The 20,855-nt window shown below is 42.6% G+C and overlaps 1 protein-coding gene across 8 annotated transcripts in view; it reads left to right on the top strand.

The window, feature by feature from the left end:
* Nucleotides 1-20,855, top strand: part of phldb1b (pleckstrin homology-like domain, family B, member 1b) — a 58,126-nt gene that overhangs the window by 13,017 nt on the left and 24,254 nt on the right. For 6 of the 8 annotated variants that reach the window (XM_079555144.1, XM_079555142.1, XM_079555141.1 and 3 more), the window contains exons 5-6: nucleotides 10,883-11,008; nucleotides 16,668-18,151. In XM_079555144.1, coding sequence (XP_079411270.1) covers nucleotides 10,883-11,008; nucleotides 16,668-18,151 — 1,610 coding nt within the window. Of the gene's footprint in view, nucleotides 1-3,021; nucleotides 3,239-10,882; nucleotides 11,009-14,416; nucleotides 14,607-16,667; nucleotides 18,152-20,855 lie in introns of those variants that run through there. The other 2 variants (XM_079555143.1, XM_079555145.1) reach the window with 2 other exon arrangements.

Below are 20,855 nucleotides of genomic sequence, written 5' to 3'. Positions count from 1 at the left end.
CCCGGCTGCGCCATGCTGGGCGACATCTCAAAAACAAATGTCCAAATTTAAAAAAAAAACACAAAAGCGGACTGGGAGCCCCTTATGAGAGACCAACAGGCCGGTTTGAATCATGAGGCCGTCCTTCCGTGGACCCATTCCTGCAGGAGGCCATAGGGGGCTGGTGCAATGTGATCACGACCTGGAAACGGAAAAGTGGAAGAAAATGGATGGATGGACTGGGAGCCAGTGGAGGGAGGGTAGGAGTGGGATAATGTGGGAGTATTTAGATTAATTTGGTTTTCTTCAGATTTCCACAGTAAAAGTGGATTTTTTTTGGCAGGGCAATAGAGGGCAGCACTGAGGTCATGGCTGCAGTGAAATTAGTTGCAAACCTCTTAAGGATTTGTTTTAAAGAATTTTTGAAAAACTGTTCTTTGTTCCATTTTGGCCTATTTCTACCTCAGTTTTCTTCAGATTTCCACAGTAAAAGTGGACTTTGTTTCAACAGGGTGATAGAGGGCAGCACTGAGGCCATGTCTGCAGTGAAATTAGTTGCAAACCTCTCAAGGATTTTTTTTAAACATTTTTTGAAAACCTTAATTTTGTTCCATTTTGGCCTTTTTCAACCTCAGTTTTCTTCAGATTTCCACAGTAAAAGTGGATTATGTTTTGGCAGGGTGATAGAGGGCAGCACTGAGGCCATGTCTGCAGTGAAACTAGTTGCAAACCTCTCAAGGATTTTTTTTAAACATTTTTTGAAAAACTGAATTTTGTTCCATTTTGGCCAATTTCAACCTCAGTTTTCTTCAGATTTCCACAGTAAAAGTGGACTTTGTTTCAACAGGGTGATAGAGGGCAGCACTGAGGCCATGGCTGCAGTGAAACTAGTTGCAAACCTCTTAAGGATTTTTTTTAAAGCATTTTTGAAAACCTGAAATTTGTTCCATTTTGGCATTTTTCAACCTCAGTTTTCTTCAGATTTCCACAGTAAAAGTGGACTTGGTTTTGGCAGGGCGATAGAGGGCAGCACTGAGGCCATGGCTGTAGTGAAACTAGTTGCAAACCTCTGAAGGATTTTTTTTAAAGCATTTTTTGAAAAACTGAATTTTATTCCATTTTGGCCTTTTTTAACCTAAGTTTTCTTCAAATTTCCACAGTAAAAGTGGACTTGGTTTTGGCAGGGAGATAGGGGGCAGCACTGAGGCCATGTCTGCAGTGAAATTAGTTGCAAACCTCTTAAGGATTTTTTTTAAAGACTTTTTGAAAACCTTAATTTTGTTCCATTTTGGCATTTTTCAACCTCAGTTTTCTTCAGATTTCCACAGTAAAAGTGGACTTGGTTTTGGCAGGGCGATAGAGGGCAGCACTGAGGCCATGGCTGCAGTGAAACTAGTTGCAAACCTCTCAAGGATTTTTTTTAAACATTTTTTGAAAAACTGAATTTTATTCCATTTTGGCCTTTTTTAACCTAAGTTTTCTTCAAATTTCCACAGTAAAAGTGGACTTGGTTTTGGCAGGGAGATAGGGGGAAGCACTGAGGCCATGTCTGCAGTGAAATTAGTTGCAAACCTCTTAAGGATATTTTTTAAACATTTTTTGAAAAACTGAATTTTGTTCCATTTTGGCCAATTTCAACCTCAGTTTTCTTCAGATTTCCACAGTAAAAGTGGACTTTGTTTCAACAGGGTGATAGAGGGCAGCACTGAGGCCATGGCTGCAGTGAAACTAGTTGCAAACCTCTTAAGGATTTTTTTTAAACATTTTTTGAAAACCTTAATTTTGTTCCATTTTGGCCTTTTTCAACCTCAGTTTTCTTCAAATTTCCACAGTAAAAGTGGACTTGGTTTTGACAGGGCGATAGAGGGCAGCACTGAGGCCATGTCTGCAGTGAAATTAGTTGCAAACCTCTCAAGGATTTTTTTAAACATTTTTTGAAAAACTGAATTTTGTTCCATTTTGGCCTTTTTCAACCTCAGTTTTCTTCAAATTTCCACAGTAAAAGTGGACTTGGTTTTGGCAGGGCGATAGAGGGCAGCACTGAGGCCATGTCTGCAGTGAAACTAGTTGCAAACCTTTTAAGGATTTTTTTTAAACATTTTTTGAAAACCTGAATTTTGTTCCATTTTGGCCTTTTTCTATCTCAGTTTTCTTCAGATTTCCACAGTAAAAGTGGACTTGGTTTTGACAGGGCGATAGGGGGCAGCACTGAGGTCATGTCTGCAGTGAAATTAGTTGCAAACCTCTTAAGGTTATTTTTTAAAGAATTTTTGAAAAACTGTTCTTTGTTCCGTTTTGGCCTTTTTCTACCTCAGTTTTCTTCAGATTTCCACAGTAAAAGTGGATTTTGTTTTGGCAGGGTGATAGAGGGCAGCACTGAGGCCATGTCTGCAGTGAAACTAGTTGCAAACCTCTTAAGGTTTTTTTTAAAGAATTTTTGAAAACCTGAATTTTGTTCCATTTGGAGCGTCCTTGGTGCCCTGTCAAAATGATTATAATATTTATAATCTTTTAATAATAATAATAATAATAATAATAATAATAATAATAATAATGATAATAAAACTGCATGAAGTAGGGAATAAAAGACAATGAAGATGAATAGTTCCCTATATTCTCAATACACGCTGGTTATCTGTCCGTGCCGTCACGTGACCACTACTGTGGTAGAAATATGAAGTTTTAGCCACCGCGCGCGCGCACACAAACAAACGCGCGCGTGCGCGCAACTCTATTTCCCTAAATTAATGAACACACATCATTAGCTACAAAAGAGTGATGATCACAACTTTATTCATAGCGAAATTGCACGGAAAAGGCAAGCTGTACGACGAGGAAATCTGCTATTACCGTAAGTAACCGGCAAAAGGCGCAACATCTTTTCAAGTGTGGGCCACTTTACCGTGGGTTTGGAAGTGGCGGGCCACTTTACCGCAGTGACACAATGGACTATGCCTGTAACCTCCGGGTTGAATGAAGAAGGACACATAGACCACCGGAGCGTCAGCCTGTGCGCTTTTCTTTTTCTTCTTCTTTTTTTTTTTTTAGCCAGAAGCGCATTTACATATCTGGAGAACATCGCGGAGTCTATGGGCTTCTAGGATTATCATAACAAAAGCCATTGGGGACAAAACCCTGCTATTATCGCTGGTTTTCCACAATATTGCGGCTGAAACGAAAAACAACACGTGGCTGTATTTTGTAAAGGAGTTTACCATGAAAACTGACTGGCAAAGAAGTCTCTCTCGGCGCTTGTAAAGTAAGTTGATTTGCCGAAGTTAATGTTACTAATGCTACTAATGTCATTACTCTGGTGGTTGGTTAGCTCTGGCTGGCGTTAATGATAATGCGCCGCAGTTTATTACGCCTTCAGACCTTGTGGAGCACGGTTTTAAGGTTTTGTTTCGCTTTCTGGCTTGTTAATGTGCTGTAGCCGGTGTTTGGTGCTAATTTAACGGCACGGAAACCTTACCCCAGACGCCGGTTGTGTGCGTCAAGGCGCATTGAACTGTTTGCCTGCAGCCCACGCGTGTTTGCTGTGTTTCCAGTGATGCAAAAGTTACAAAATGTAGCATGAGAGCAAAGGGAATGACGTAAATAAAGTCTGATGAAAGAATACTGAGTTTCTGCTTGTCAACCATACTCTAGTCTACACCACTAAAACCACTACTGAAAGATGTTAGAAAAAACGAGGCTGACTTCGACTACTGCAATGAATGGCTATACTAAAAGTTAAATTACAGATTGGCAAGAGTTACTAGCAGTAAGTATACTTTGCCCAATTACTCAACAGCTTTGTTACAAGCGTAATGTTTATGCCTGGGTCTGATTTGTCAGAACATCAAAACAACCCCAAAGAAAACAATGCTTAGGACAAGAAAAGATCAACAGGCCCATTTTAGTGTTAGAAAATGGAGCTGTTAGGATGGAGTTCAGAAGCTATTGGGGGTAAATGTTTGCATTTTGTCCAAACTTGAAGAGCTGTCTCTGGTCCATGAACACCTGCTGTAGCGCTGCTGTCTTCAGTAAAGTCCTGACTTCCCCTAACCTCCATGTGAGTCCCTATAATAGGCACAGACATATATGTGTCTGCAGTTACCCCTGGATACCCCCGTCCGGCTCGGCATGACCAGACCGCACTGTGTCTATCTACTGTTACACGGCTATTCCTGGGTACCACTGTCACTGAACTGAGCGGGAGGCTTTACTTTGAGTTGAGCCACTCGTTCCCAAACAACACTGGGGTCCTTTGGATCCGGGCTGTTGCATGTTATGTCAGTGATTTCACATTTCCAAATGCATATCTATCTGGGCTTTGGAAGGGACACACAACCTACTGTAGTAGGCCACCTACTGTGGCTGGTTCTTTGAATTGTATTGTGTGAAGAGTTACCAGCCCATATTCTACCACTACTGTCATTGTCTAAATGCTTGATATCTTGGATTTCTCTGGATTCTTTTTCAGTGGGCTACACATTGTGGTCATATTTTCCTATAGCCTGTCATTGCTCACCAGTGTATCCTCAGCATCTGTTGGCCGTGACACATTGCATTGACCCTTTTGTGAAATGAGGATGTGGAGCCCCTTTGTAAACACAGTCCAGGCTGCTGTGCACTTATGATGGGCTCCCAGGGGCCCGGCGCAGATCATAGCTGCACATCTGCTGGAACAGCGGGGACAGTGGAGGTGGGAGCAGCTGGTGCACATACGCCGAGGTCCTGTATGTTGTCCGTGACACGCTCCATGAACGAACATCCTTTGACAAGAGAAGGTCAAGGCACTGTCAGGGTCCCTGATGGATTGGCCCAAGAATAAACCATACTCTAACTACTGGTGCAGTGGTTCGGTGGTACCCAGCCTCTTCTAATGCAGTCTCTTTTGTCTGTTTTATTGTATTTATTAGGTATAATTACAACAAAATGACTATAAGATATTGGACTGTCCACCAGGCCTAGATCAAGGTCAAATCTCAAATAAACCTGGTCTAAAAGGGTCTGTAATTAACCTAAATTGGACTGAAATATGTCCAAACTCCTAACTATAATTTAAATCAGAAAAAAATCTATTATTTAATGCAAATATCTGTTTTTGATGCTGGGGATATTTTTTGCATATATGACCCTGCGAGTTAAAGTCCAGTTGTACATCACTTCTCTATAGACACTTTCTTCTGCAGCCATCTGCCTGTGTGAGCATGTTTATCAACGAGACAGTGGCTCTGACAAATGGAGGCTCATGGGGAGGTTTGGAGGGGGAACATCTGTTGGGACGTCCGACAACCAGCGACCAACGTGTGCCCGCTGGAGACCACAGCTGATGACAGCCTGCTGATGCAAACTGCATCTGGTCTCTGCTGCTATTATGAATATTAAGTACAAGTGTGAAAGACAATCTGTCCTTTCTATCTCGCTATCCGTTTGAATTAGTGTGAATCCAGCGCTAAAATACCACAAAGGCTTAGTACTGGCGTCAGACCGGTTTAAACATGTGATCGCCGCTTTCCGAGTCAATTTTTCCAACCTGTATTTGCTCTGACAGTCCCGCCACATGACGTCAATGAGAGGTTAAACTGCCCAGCTCCTCCTTTTTGCTACACTAGACCTTTATCTGTTTGACGAGGACAAACTCGGGTCATTGATTAACTGGGGAGGGGGTTTCCTTTTTGGCCTTTGCTGCGGAGGCTGTAAACCATCGTCTTTCCATAGCAACTGTCCCGTGCATTTGTGGGCATGCCTTTGTCTTCTGCCCTGCACCACTCTAGTGATGTCCCACCATCGCCGTTCAAGTGGAGATGCCTTTGTTTTGTAGTGCATCACATCTTGCCTGAAAAGTTTGGCATTAGGAATTGAGCCGGTTTTCTGTTCTTCCACAGTTTTTAAATTGATTGTGATGTGTGCCATGAAACTGGAGTCCTACCTAAAGTAGAGACTGCATTTCTTTAGTTTAGCTTATTGATTAAGATGCTTCAATGATGCTGTCAGGCAGACTTTAGGAAGCCTTGAGCATCACGCATTGCAATACATACACAAATGTTTCTCTCTATTGACAATTATTTTATTAGCAAACAAAAGCAAACTCTCCTCTTTCGTGTTCTCATTCAATTTGAAGTAATTCCACTCAGACGTTCTTCCACGGACCACCTCTCGGCTTCTACTTGTGGTTGGGGTGAACACAGTGGAAAGACTTAATGTGGTCACAGGAAAAGTACAGAAATCTGAAGTCATGTTATTAGAGGGACAGGACTATTTGCTGCTCCGATGCATTTTTAATGGAGTGAGTGGAACAAGGTTTACCACAGTGGACCTGAATGCCACTGCAGCCTGGAGGCACAGCGTGGCATTAGCCCTGATTGGACCGAGGACGTTCTCCCAAAGGTTCACAGTGATCGGTTGTGCTAGGGCTGGCATTAAGTTGATAAAATGTCTAAAATGTCTTTCCATTATAGACAATTGCGTATTGAGAAAATGTCACGGGTCTAAAGTCGAAGCCAGATGTAAAAATTCTGATTTCAAAAAGGTTGCGACATAGCGTATAATGTAATATATGGTAATGCACATATTTTATACATGTGTTTTTTCCTCCAAATCCTGATCTCCTGATCTTCATGCTATTTCATTTCTACTTGAACACTACACTTCAATGTTAAATGTCACTGAATGACACTCAAGAAGAACTCCATTTCATAAATTGCTCACTTCACTTGACTCTATATAGATTTTGACCTTCTCTAAATGAATATGTGTCCTTGAATGCTTCAGTGTATAATCCACTTACGGTATGCACTGTATACTTAGGTTTTATTAGAAAACGGGACCTGACCCGACTGTCCTTCTGCAGCCGACCATCTCTATGTCCCGAATACCCAACAAAGAAGAATAAAAGTCACTATTCTTGAATCCATTTTGTAGATCTTATTACACATTAATATAATCTCTCATTAATCTGACTAGATTACTCACCTGGCCTGTCAAATTACATGCTTTTCCAATTCTTTCCAACAACAGTGCATGTGTTTTCAGGCCACGATCCCCGAAATCCCCAGACCAACAACTCGTGACCCCCCACTGTAAATGAAATAAGCGCTTATAAAAAAAAATGGGTTTATCAAATCTAGTGTTTCTATAGTGTATTTTCAGATGTCACAAAATATAGTTTTCAATCAAAAATAAATCAAATAACATCATCATTTTTGAAAATATTGCATTGAGATCATCTGGCGACCCCCACAATCAGAGAAAAACACATGGTCCAGCCAACATGACGACTTATATGAGCTGAAAATTGTCATATAAACAGACAAACTGTTCAACTATTTTAATCACTAGTTATAAAGTTTGTTCTGAAGGATATGCAGCATTACTTTGATGTCGTGGCTAGTCTGTTTTCTGTTTTTGGTCATTCCTTTCATGAGCGTGAGCTGATTTTCTATACAGTACAGCAGTTGAATCTTGCTGCTGTGGCAGAGGAGCACTCAGTTTGATGAAGTGGTGATTAGACCCCACCGTCCCCTGTGCTGGAGTCTAATCTCACAAACTCAATCTGATTAACATGCACCCACTGTTCGCAAGATATATCAAAATCAATCCAGAACTGCCATATGAATGGACTCAATTGTCAAAAACTGCAGAGACTTGTCATTTGGGTGTTGTAATATCCTTTGAAAACAACAAGACATCCTTTATACACGAGTTCTTCAGAGCTGAACCATAGTTTAGAACTCTATGTACAAACACTGCCCTGAAATACATGCAATGCTTGCATTAGTTTATATTTCAGTCTTCCCTCAAACTTTAATTAACACCCTTAAAAATGCACACTCTTTTTCCAAACTCATGCAGCCGTATAATGCGTTTCGTCCCAGACAGGCTAAGATCTGTGCCATGAAAACCGCTGATAGCTGGAAAAAATCCTGCCCTGAAGATACTGCTGTGTTTTATAAAAAAAAAAAAAAAGTGCCAACGTGGTCCTGCCAGATGTTGGCCAGATACTTGAACGGACATACTGCATGAGGCCTTCCCTGCAAATACCCGTTATTTGGAAATATCAATTTAAATGACAGTATTTTACTGCCAGGTAACAAAACTTAGTCTGCTCCTGCTTTGGACATTTATGGTCTGATATTCTACCACTGTAATTGTCAAGTTGTAACATTTATGGTCTAGTTGTTAACTGTTTTCTTATTTGGGGACAAAAAAGAAAGAAGAGAATATATGCACTTTCTTGTCATGGCCTAAAAGCTGGTTTGCATTTTCCACTAAAAGCATAAGTCCACATGAGTCTTCAGAGCGAGGGGCCAGTCTTGACACTTTCAGGCGAGTAGCTCCCCAAAGTCGACCTTCCATCACCCATACTTTCACCTTTCCCTGTCACACTGGAAACAAGCTCCCGCCTTCACACACTGTCATAGAAAGCGTCCTGCATTTAAAATGACAGGACTCTACTTATTGTATAATGCAAATGCCTGTTGTCACTTCACACACTGTGCTTTCACTTAAATAACCTTGCAGATCTCGTAGCAGCAAAATGATTCACTGCAGTTTTCCCGTGTCAGCACCGTGTGGGTTTTATGTAATGAAATGCAGTTTGATTCATGCATCCCTCGCGTCCCACCTTCACCCCTCTGTGAGTGATACATGGGCATGTTTAGAGCATCCCCTGCTTCCTAAATGTCCCGTTGACATAGATAAATACTCGACACCATACCATGCTATTAATCTTCTTACTTCTGCTGCTACGGTAAACTCTCCCTGCAGCGTGGCCCTTGCTGGAGGAGAATCCATCAAGATAAATAGCTCCATGAGAAGTTATAATGGTAGAATGGACGAGTCTTAATTGCCGCCGAGAGACCGCTGGTAGCTTAAAGCAGATGGATTGATTAGGGAAATATTGTATGTTCAGCTAGTCCACCTACTCTAAAAATGCATGGCGTTTCTTCAGAGGACAGGTAGGGAGCTTCTTTTCTTCTGCATCATGTCCAAGAAAGCTTTAAAGAAACATGGGACTTCTTGTTTTGTATGATTGTTGGAGATATTGAAGATATTGATTGATATTTTAATACGTTACCGATTCTGGGATGCTTTTTTGGGGAGCCTGTGTGTTGATTATTGCAAAAAGTGTGCAGCCACTTCACCTTGATGAATAGTATAACGTTGTCTCGACCGCTCTGAATGGATTTCCATTGGAGGCTCCTGACACTGTGACCCCCCTGGACCTCTGTGTTGCACTTCCGTGTGTGTATTCAGTGTTTCCCTGACTCATCACATGCTTGTGCCTCTCTCTGACCACACATGCATCCACACACACTGAGGTTTTGGGGCAAGGGATGATGGTTCAGAGGAGCCTGGCCCTGAGAGCGAGTAAGAAGCCTGCAGGGGTTTGTGCTGAGAGGATGAGGAAAAGTACACGAGATGTTGGACCAGCTCAATCAGCCTGGAGCGGAGCAAGACCAATGAGCACAGTGTCAGTATGTGGCATGTTGGCTCAAGACTACACACTGTTGGAGGTCACACTGGATTCTCATATAGTAAAGATGGGACGCTGTTTACATAAGTACTACAAAGAATCCCAGTTATGGTTACACACACACCACACAGCTTCAGGCACGTTTGTGAAAATATGAGCTAAAACCCGAGACACTTAAGTTTGTACAGGTGCTGTGTGAACCTGAGTCATCAGTGATTTTGCTGAGTAAAATGCCACGTGGCGTGCAGATCTCTCCCCGAATCCCTCACATCCTCCACACACAGAGAGCGGCAAATCTGTCATGACTGCACCCAGAAACACGGCGCTCCCAGCTACGCTTTTTGAAGTTCCTTTTGTCGGAAATGAGTGCTTGATCTTCTGGCGGGAGTGTGTGTTGGTGAATGTTACAGGTAGAGAGGGAGGGAGGGAGGGAGGGGGATTGAAGAAAAGAGGAGAAAAAGAAAGAGAGGTAGGATTTAGGCGACTGCTGAGCTGACGTGGCTATACACACATACACACACACACACACACACACACACACACACACTGACTAGACCCAAACTCCTATTCAGCATCTTCTCATCTTTCCTATTTGTACTAAAACTGATGATCAAGACAGAAGAGCAAGATCATTTTGAAAAGCTATAATTATGACTGGGATGGAAAATGAAACAGAAGGACTTTTTTTTTAATCAATTACTGCTGGTGAAAATGTAATCCAAAATAACCAGAAAGCTCCAAAAATGATCCAATAGTAATTTTTCAACAACATTATAAAGAAAAGAGGGAGAGCCTGGAGGAAAGCAGACCATGGCCAAACAGATAATGATTCCAATGAGCACCATCTATCAGCGTAGTGAGGATATCTGATATATTTTCATGAATCATTTCATGGATTGGTGTTAATCCAGCGACTTATGTTCCACATTGAGACTAGAAAAACACACATGGTTTATATATGGACATGGAGGCTGTGTTAACCTCTCACTTAGACAACATCTACTGATGACAGACGGGGATCATATCAGTACTAGAGCTTGATGATCCATTTGAAACAAGACAGTGGTGCTTTATGAAGAGCTATAAACATGTGATTACTTATCTGTTGTTGACATTATGCCTGGCCCACATCGTATAGACAGTTTGTTTGCCTCATAGGTCACAGACACACCTGTGTAATCCTCTTAGAGAAAGACATTTCTTCTTGGTAGGATCAGGACATCAACACCTGCTCACTCCTCTTCATTCTCTACATGGTGTTGATATTTGTAGCTTCAGACCAACCTCATAAAGTATAGTGTGTCATTTAGTTTTTAGCGTTAAATTATGTCTTTCTTTCTCTCTTTGCAACACTTTTTAGACTTTTGGTTACGAGTTTCGAATGTTATGTGTAAAATATTTGATTGCATAAAGTTAATTTTTCTCTGTTATGTCTTCCAGGCTGTATGCTGTGTTTTGGCCAGTCCGCCTTCTTTCGCTTCAATCACCCTGAAGAGGCCTTTAGGATGAAGAGCATGATGCCCCAGGGAGGCAGCATCCCGACTGGAGACTACAGACTGTGTGCAGGTATGGGACATTCTGCATTTTCGTGACCTAATTTGTATTGCTGTTAAATTTGCACGTTCTTATTCTCAAACTTCTGTAAAGTACACACAGAGCTTTTGTCCCATGAATAATAAAGCATTCTCGGAGAACGTCCCACATGTAGGTTTGGTTTCACTCAGGACCGTATGAATGAATAGACTGTAGTGTTTCTCATGCTGGTGTTGAGGTGGAGCACTGCAGGGTTTTACTGCCACAGAAGAGTGAGGAAGTGAGTCCAAACAAATAGGGTCTATATGGCCCACAACCGTGTATTATACTGTTTAGGTTGTTTTCAGGTTCTAGAATGTGATGATGTCACACTGCCATGTGGGGGGCAGGAGCCAGGTGCTCCTATTACTGCATTATACTTTCACAAGTAGTATCTGAAAAGAAAATGTATGAATTACAAAAAGTATCATTAATATCATCGACTGAGTTCATAGTCTCTCTGTACAACACCAAAAATCTACTCAGAAACAAAATAATTTTACCTGCCCCCTGTAATGTGCTCTGTAACAATCTGTTATAACTTGAACCTATGCACTACATACACAATGGAATAATGTGTATTAGTACTTTGAGGGTACACAGTGTAATAGTACACAAGACCCTTAGGGTTAGGGCTTAAAGGAATAGGCCACCGTTTTTACATACTAAGATATGTTCTTAGCTCACTTTAGTCGAGTTAATATATCCCCGTCTGGTCTTTGTCCGTGCGCTCTGTCACGCAAACGGAGCACATACGCAGCCTCTCCCACATGTCACATAGCTCCGAAAAAGCTCACGATAGAAGCTACCAAGCTCTTCCACGTGTTCCCTATTTAAATAAAGTTACGTGAAGTGTTTTCATGCGAAGTATATTTACCCAGAAATGTAGCATGTCAATTTTATAAGCAAATAAAAAGGGGGACTATATTGTGAGGCGTAATGATACGAGGAGCACAGCGTCCGCGTAGTAACTCCTAAAGACTTCCCCCGCTCACTTCCGGCAATAACCTTTAGGAGTTACTGCGCGGACGTTTTACTCCTCGTATCATTACGCCTCACAATATAGTCCCCCTTTTTATTTGCTTATAAAATCGACATGCTACATTTCTGGGTAAATATACTTCGCATGAAAACACTTCACGTAACTTTATTTAAATAGGGAACACGTGGAAGAGCTTGGTAGCTTCTATCGTGAGCTTTTTTGGAGCTATAGGACATGTGGGAGAGGCTGCGTATGTGCTCCGTTTGCCTGGCAGAGCGCACGGACAAAGACCAGACGGGGATATATTAACACGTCTAAAGTGAGGTAAGAACATATCTTAGTATGTAAAAACGGTGGCCTATTCCTTTAAGGTTAGGGTTAGAGTTATGTCTTATTACATTATGCACCTCCAAACTACAAGCACATATTATTCCATTGTGTATCTAACCCATGAAAGATACATAGCACCCATACAAGTTATTACACATTGTTAAAGAGCACATTACTTTGTACTGAATTTAGTTAGATAGAATGTATCAAGGGTAGTGTAAAATAAAGTGTTACCCTTTACGCTGTGATGTCACCTGAAACCCAGCAACTGGTACAGTGTTGAACTACTTTTTCTTTTTTGCATGAAAGGTGGTGATGGTACAACAAACAACTCTTGAGAAAACCCAGCATAAATAAACCCATAATAAAAACCTCAAAAAAAAAAACATGACAATGTCATTTGTTAAACTGTTTAAATTGTTTCATAAAAATTACTATAAAAGAAGTAGAACCTGAGCCCCATCTTTATAAGAATGTAAATGTTTTAGTTGATTGGATTTCAGGAAGACAGTCATTTGGGGAATCTTTTGAAGTAATATATTCTATGCACTATACTTAAATATGCCCATGTGAATGTGTCCAGTATAGGCCACCATGAATGCCACACTGACATAAGCCGACTTTCCAATGCACTGTAGCCCCAGCCTGAGTAATACCCAGCTGGGACCTGGCTCTGTATTCACACTATGCATGTTTTATGAGCATCCCATTCCACCGCGTCTCCAGGCAAAAATTAGGGACGCTCATGCATGTGTGCGTATGTGCTTGTTGCCAATGCTTGTTGCTGTAAGACTACCCCGTATGTCCCTGCGTTTGCTGTGACATTAAGCCCACTGCGAGATATGTCCATCGAGAAGGAAACTTGGCTGCTGTCGTGTATTTCCTGATCCAGTAATGAAAGGTTTCCGTTGTTTAGAAACCTGCCATTTTCTTCAATTATGCATTCCTGAGATGCACTGACAAGATTTACACCACTCCCATAGTAATCTCCGAGCATTTGTCATATCTGAAACAAAATGACTCTTATCTGTGTGAGAGCATGACAGCAACACTAAAGATCACTTTACCAAGCTTTGAGCATAAATTTAGGTAATTGATATGTTACCTTGACTCAAAGAAGTAAAGCGCTGGTTGTGCAATTTTAACGTAATGACAGTAGCCTTGTATAATGGAATCTGCACTAAAAAGTACCACTCATTATATGATTTATTACAAATAACGCAATGTATAATGCTAAAACCCGTTGCCTTTGTTATGTACAGAGTAGTTCAATATGGCCCATGCTCTTTTTTGTTTTGTTGTTCTGGGCAAACCTGTCCCAGCTGTCTTTATCCAACATCTTTCAGCAGCGATCTTGTCTGGGTTGGACATTTCCTGTACCTCTCTTCTAGGCCAGCACACGTTTTGTGCCTTTGTGCTGATTACTTAATGTGGCCAGCGCTATCTTTCTCAGAGACTATTTATGAACCTCTATTCTACTGTGTCACACCTTAATGCTCGGTACCATCAAGACATTTTAATAAGAGCCTTTATCCTGATTCGTATCTTGTATAGGTTTACTGCTTGTTGGTGGCCTGCACTGTGATAAAGCTGAGGTCCCCAGGTTTACACTGAGAAGATGTATTGCACTCTTTTTGTTGTCATTTAATTAAAAAAAGACAACGCACAATGCCTTTGTAATTAAAACATTTGCCTAGTGTTTATTTGTTTTGTATTATTTAGGCTAATAATTGTGTTTTTGTGAATACCACTGGGGATATGTAACAATAGTATAATAATAATAATATACAGGTTCCAAATGCTTATTAGACAGTTTTGTATGTCTTAGCAAACGATGTCAAGCCAAGTTCACTGTATAATGATAACAGGAAGTATAACACATTACAAATATAATATAATAAGATTACATTTATAACGTTTGGCCGCTATTTATTGTAAACTAACTTAAATTGGGACTTGCACAAAACATATGTTACTATCCGTTTTAACAACATGTTTTCCATTTAAAATGAAAATAGAGATATAGGAAATATTTAGTTCATACTTTACGTTGAAAGTCCTGACCGGAAATCAGCTTGAGCCATAGCAGCAGTTTTACCGCGCTCCCCAACAACCCCCTGGCTGAGGCTGATATCCACCCCGGTTTGTGGTTTATGGAGCCCGGCCAGGCCCTGTCACTCCTCGGCCTCTCTGGCACCGCTGTCTGCAGGATGTCGGCTTTGCTGTGTGTCAAATAGCAGCACTGACACTGACCTGCTCGCAGTTTTATCCTTTCATCGTGTGAGTAACCTGCCTAGCGCGGAACGCCTGACAGATGCGATAGTACCTGACTGCGCGCCGTACTCCATTAGAAAAGCGGCTGTTTCTCGTTTATTCACGTATAATACAAGTGCAATTACGATCCAAACAACAAGCAAATGATTGCTACGAAATAATTGTAGCTCTTATTTTATTCCGTTCAAATGTTGGGAATGAATGTGCTTGTTCTTTTGCAGAATCGAGAACTTTAACTTGAAGTAGCGCGTTAAAGTAAGGCTAGGCTGACGTATTATGATGCCTGCAAATATAACTTTAATTTGTGAAGGACAACATTTGTTAGTGAAGTTAAGCTGCCGATTTGGACACAAATGTCTGGCTAGTCTTGTGTGACGTTAAAGAGGGTGCCATTTTGAGGCTTAAGGAAAGGGTGGCGAGAATCGTTTTCAGTGATTTGCTAACGGGATTTGGTGAAGTGCTCCTGGCTGAGGCGGTAGTCCATGACATCATGGGCTTTCCCTTCGCAAACGCCTGCATTTATTTTTATCATCGCTCCCCCATAGCTAGTGACACTGCACATATGAATTCAGCTGCTGTGTTTTGTTTAATGCACGGCGTGACATTTAGCTCACGCGGAGCCCTCCGCCTTAAATGAAGGCTATTATCAGCCTGACAGCTCGCCTGATGCTGTACAATTGGCCTGGACGTGCATTCAGTCCTGACAGTGGACAGGCTGTCATTACCACCGAGCGTCATTGTAGCGCTCTGTCTTTAAGAAGAACGACCAGGAAGCGAATCCAGCCCCATCTCTGTAGGACAAGCAGCTAATGCATTATTTGTGAGGCTTTTACTTTTATGGGAGCATCTCTATGACATCATATTTATAAAGAGGACAAATACTGAACTTGACACTACTGACCTCAATGAATGTGTCATCTTCAAACAACCTGATAATAGTTTGTTTAAGGGCTTCAATTTAATTATTCTGATTTTGTGACAGAGGGAAAATGTCTTGTGCATTCATGTCAGAGATTAGCCATCTAAAAACATGGATGCTTATTACTGTAGAGATGAGTCGGCTTGGTGTTTTTTGAGTTGTGGGCTTTATATGAAAAAAAAAAAAACTCCTGGGCGATTGAGAGCCTACAAACATAGGCGCATGTTCTTCTCATCTCATCGTCTCATTGGGCCACTTTTAAAAAACACATTTAATGGTTTTGTATAGCCCAATATCACAAAAGAAGTCGCCTCACAGGGCTGCACCAAACATTAAGGCAATAAAACAGAGCAATAAATATGACAATTTAAAGTTCAGGTGAATCCAGGCAAATATAATGTCCAATAAGCGTCGGCAGCAGGTGGCGACGAGCGGCGTGGGCGTCCCCCGTCCTTAGACTCTCCAGCACGGCAAGGAAAAACTCAAAAACCCAGCAGGAGAAAAGAGAAGCCTTGGGGAGAACCACAGAAGGAGAGATCCACTGCCAGGACAGGCTATAGAGACCCAGGGCCGATTATTATTAATTAATAATTAATCATTGTCATGTTGTTTTCAAACCTCTCACCCAATCAATTCCAAACTAATTGTATTTTACTGAAATACAAACCTGATCCAGACAGTGAACCGTGCCCCGGGGCCATGCTGCTAAATTTCGTGTGGCGTTTTGTTTCTGTGGCAGTAATCGACAGAGCGGCGCTGACATCAGAGAGAGACTGTTGAGATTAGATTACAGCTTGTGTGTCCTACCTCGTATTTGAACCACATAGTAATTGGGTTACGTGGGCACATTTTCTCCTGATCCTTATCCAAAATAGAACGTTCCATACATATACTTAAAATCTTTCTTAACTTTTATATCAATGTTCAGCACATTGTTTAGGAAGTGAGCAGGCAGTTTAACATTTGTTTACGGTCTCTAGGAAACACTCACTATGATTCATTAATGCCGGGACCATTGTCAGATCTTGATTTTATTTTTTATGTAAATATGCATTATAATTCAACACTGAGAACAGTTGTGGTTCACATACATAGTTTAAAACAGTGACAGACAATCAAATAACAGTATAATCTTTCTTCTCTTGCAGACAAGGAGAGCCTGGTCAATGGGAATCACCACTCGAGCCCTGCCCAGTCCCCCCCTGCCCCTGGAGACAAAGTTCAGTCCGAGCACAGTAAGATCGTCAGCTCCATTGAGAAGGACCTTCAGGACATCATGGACTCCTTAGTCATGGATGACTCTCAGCCCACATCCTCCGACTCCAAGAAGCCTCCGGGTGGCTCCGCTCACTCCCCCCTCTCTCCGATGGTGAACGGTGGGGGGCGGTACCTGCTGTCCCCTCCCGTGAGCCCGGGAGCCATGTCCGTCGGGTCCAGTTATGAAAACGCGTCTCCTCCGTTCTCACCCCTGTCTTCTCCTTCAGCGGCCAGCAGTGGGAGCTTCACCAGCCCCTCCCCTATCGGTGGACCCCCTGACCAGACCTCGTCGTTGCCACCTGTGCCTGTACGCTCCTCCAGCTACAACTTCAGCTCCCAAGCTCTGCCCGTCCCGCAGCCACGGACCATACTGCCTAGCTTCAGCAGCGGGGGGGCCAGTCCAAAAGTCCAGGAAAGCCCCAGGTTGCAGCGAAAGGTGCTCACAGATACCCCTCCGAGTCCAAAGCCGATCAGGAGGGGACTCAGTCAGGATGGGAGCGATTTCCCAAGGCACACTCCTGTTTTGTCCCCAGAGGAGTCTATAAATGGCCGCAACATTGTGCCAAGTAGCCCCAGACTATTGCCAAAGTTTTCTATATGCTCATCTCCGTCACATCCAAGGACCAAGAACACCACAGTGCTTCAAGAAAGGCCTGCAAGTCCTTTCCGGGAGCAGGCAAGTTTAGGGGATCGATCGCTCACCTCGAGTCCGTCGCGGCAACTTTCTCAACCCACAAGAGCCTTCCAGCCGCCCCTAGACCCCATTGTGCATATCATCCAAGGTGGGCCTCTACAGCAGCGATCGCTACAGCCGCCGGAGAGCCCGCGGGTAGCAAGGCGAAATATGGAGATGAATGGTAGTAGCAGTGCAAATTTAAGTATGAGGGATTTGCCTCCTCTTAGCCCGTCTATGGCACGGAGAGGGGTGCCGGTACTTCCAGGGGCGCTGCCAGGAACAATCCCGATTTTAAAGACTCCAGACAGTCCTTCGTGCATTAGCAAGCTGGTTCCAGAAAGCCCCAGACTGCGCCGCAGAACTGCAACGACACCCGACGAGATCATAATCAGCAAAGGGATGCGAGCGCGTAGTCCGTCACCTACCTTGATGATGATGGAGGGTGGCGGAGGCGGCTCTAGGAAAGCAGGTTTGGGGAGTTCCCTGACCCCCGCTTACAGTCTGGGGTCTTTGCCGGGATCGTCTCCGGCGGCGAGTCCCAGGGCGCACAGAAAGATGTCGGCATCGGGGCGGCCCCATCCCGGGATGAGGGAGAGGAAGAACAGCATCACAGAGATCAGTGACAACGAGGACGAGCTGCTGGAGTATCACCGCAGGCAGAGAGAGGAGCGGCTGAGGGAGCAGGAGATGGAGAGGCTGGTGAGTTAGAATCCCAGTCAGTATGATGTGAATGCATTATTAGAAAGATTGGTCTTACTTTTAGTGTGAAATCAATCAAGTAATAACAGCAGTTCCAAGTTTGCATAACACATCTTCTGTTTGTGTTGTACAAGTTCAACACTTGAACTTGGAACATTACATTTGTTTTTGACTAGGAGTGGGCAGAAATAAGTAGGCAGAATCCAGAACGTATGAAAAAAGGAACTAAAAAGTGTCTCTTATGTAAGTTGCCACCCCGTTTCTGTGGAGTTATTCAAAGACTTGCTCCAGACACTTGTTGATTGACTGAATGGATGCCGTCTTTGAGGCTGGGAGTGTCTCTTATCGCCATGTTTCTTTGTAAAAGGCCATAAATACTTTGAGTGACAAGTCCATATCAGGGCTATTGGCTGTGTGCGCCGCTGCTGTCATGTTGGTCCCGGGACGTCCAAGTGATCCCATAGCAACCGCATTGTTTGTTTTTTCGTAAACTGGACAGGAGGAGGAGGGAGCAGCGGTGGTCGCCTTGAACTTGTCAGGCAGTTTGAATAAAATTCCTTTAAAAGCCTCGCTGTGAGGAAGGCATTTGTCCGCCCTGCTTGTAATTACAAATGGCGTTTTAAAGAGTGTGGGACAGAGTGGAGGCGGCTTGGTTTGGAAGGGCACTCTGACATGCCCTCCCTATCTGTGGGCTGGTCGTGTTCTGGGACCTCCTGCAGAGACGTGCCAATAAAACAGTGTGACACAGTGCCACATGTGCGGCGGAGGAATGCTTTTAAGCCGTAACTCGACAACCAAAGTGTCAAGATAATTACTTTAGAGCTTACTTTTTGCCTGTAAACTTTTAAGAGGATTATGTTATATCATACTGTATCATGAGGTGCAACATTTCATTCAGAGCTGCTGCAGAACTTTATATATGTATTTTTTATTTCAATTTATTTAGACAATTATTTCAATCATTAGCAATTTATGATTCAAACACAGATTAATTTCATTGTGCACATTTTAAACAGGTCCAAGAGCATTTACATTTGCATTGCATACAATTGAACATGAACTGCTAAACCAATGAAAAGAAGTCACAGGCATTTCAGAGCGGTTTTACCACTAGATTAGAAATTGTTTGTAGTTATTCATTGTACTGAACGAGGATGGTTCGCCGTTCAGCCCATCTTCCAAGAGGTTGTTGGCTCAATCCTAAACCAGCATCTTTGCTTTTGTTTCTTAAAGGAGACATACATCATGCGAATATCTTTCCCCCCCATGTTATAGTGTTATTCCCTCTCCAAAAAACATACTATAGTATCATGCGTAGAACATGGAAGTGTCCTCTGCATTTGAAAAGCCTGTAAACCATCACCAGTCTGGTTTTGAGCACCCAAACTGCCTTTATTACGGTGCCACTGATTTTTTAGCTTACCGTTATTCAATCTTTTTCGTGCAATTCCCACTGCAGCCAGAAGAGGGCGCTCATACTTCACTTTGAGATGCAAACCAACACAGTCTATGCTGATTGAGGTTATTTCCTTATACACATAAAAAAAATGATGCATGATATGATCGTGATAGCGAGTTCATTTGAGAGTGAATGTGGAAACTGGCTTTTGAGCATTGTGTAGCTTTACCAACGCCCAAGTGCCACAGGGAGAGGCTCTCGGACCAATGACCTGGAGTGTGCAAAGATGAATGAATCAATAACACGAGTTGGCAGTTTAATCTGTGCTGCGTATTGTAGTAGATTAGAGTAGTTTGTTGTAGTTTACCCTAAAGGCTGAGCTAGTGCTGTATCAAAGAAACACACGCTTTGAGATGTGAGATTGTGAAAACCGGTACTAGTCTTGCAGAAATGTTAAAATCCATTTAACTTTGCATTATCACCAGATATCTTTGTTGTTGTAAACCGTCTTAATAGCATGGAGGCAACATTTGTGAGTTCAGCCAAAAGAGGTTAATATTTTCTTTTTGTAACAAAGCCAGGCTGTTTGTTATCTCTTATGTTTACCTCAAACTACCGCTGTCAAGCCCTTGTGTCTTTGTTCAATATGAAAAATAGTCGCTTCAACCTTCGGCCTGGTGCCGGCGCTTACACACTCAGGGAAATATTGACTTTAAAGGTACATAGCCGGAGGAGTGCAAGGTCAAGTGCACAGTAATGCTGTATAAATAAGGGATTCAGGGACAAGCTTGAGCGTACAGCAAAACTCACAGGAGGAGCCGTTTCTTTGCGGCCCATGTGCGACTATTATACTTTTCTGTAGACTTTGAGGAGGCTCGAGCTGCGGGGCCTGTAATTAGTCACACTCGAGTCACTGTTATGACAGATTTGGCGTGCCCTGGAGCGTCTGAATTTTAATCATTTCGCACACAGCCTGCTGCTACTCATTCATACAAGTGATTACCACAAAACAAAGTTGTGTACAGCGAAAAACGCATTTCAGGAGAGAGAGAGAGTCCTCCTGTTGCTGTATCAAATGGGATTACACAGCTCCAAGGCAGAGGGAGGCAGCGCGGAATCGGCTGCTTTCATGCGCACTGTATACAAAAACTATGATGCAATCTGCAGCCTAGAATATAGGCCAGCGATAGTGTCACAGGTCCGCAGGTTATGAAGCACTGTATGATGTTGGATGAAACGTGTTGCTGCAGGGATTTTCTGCCTCATTATTTGTTGAGGTGATTGTATTCAAAGTAAAAAGTAAAA

Source organism: Gobius niger (genome assembly GCF_951799975.1).
Source record: "Gobius niger genome assembly, chromosome: 1".
Taxonomy (NCBI): Eukaryota; Metazoa; Chordata; class Actinopteri; order Gobiiformes; family Gobiidae; genus Gobius; species Gobius niger.
This window is presented reverse-complemented; position numbering and strand designations above follow the sequence as displayed.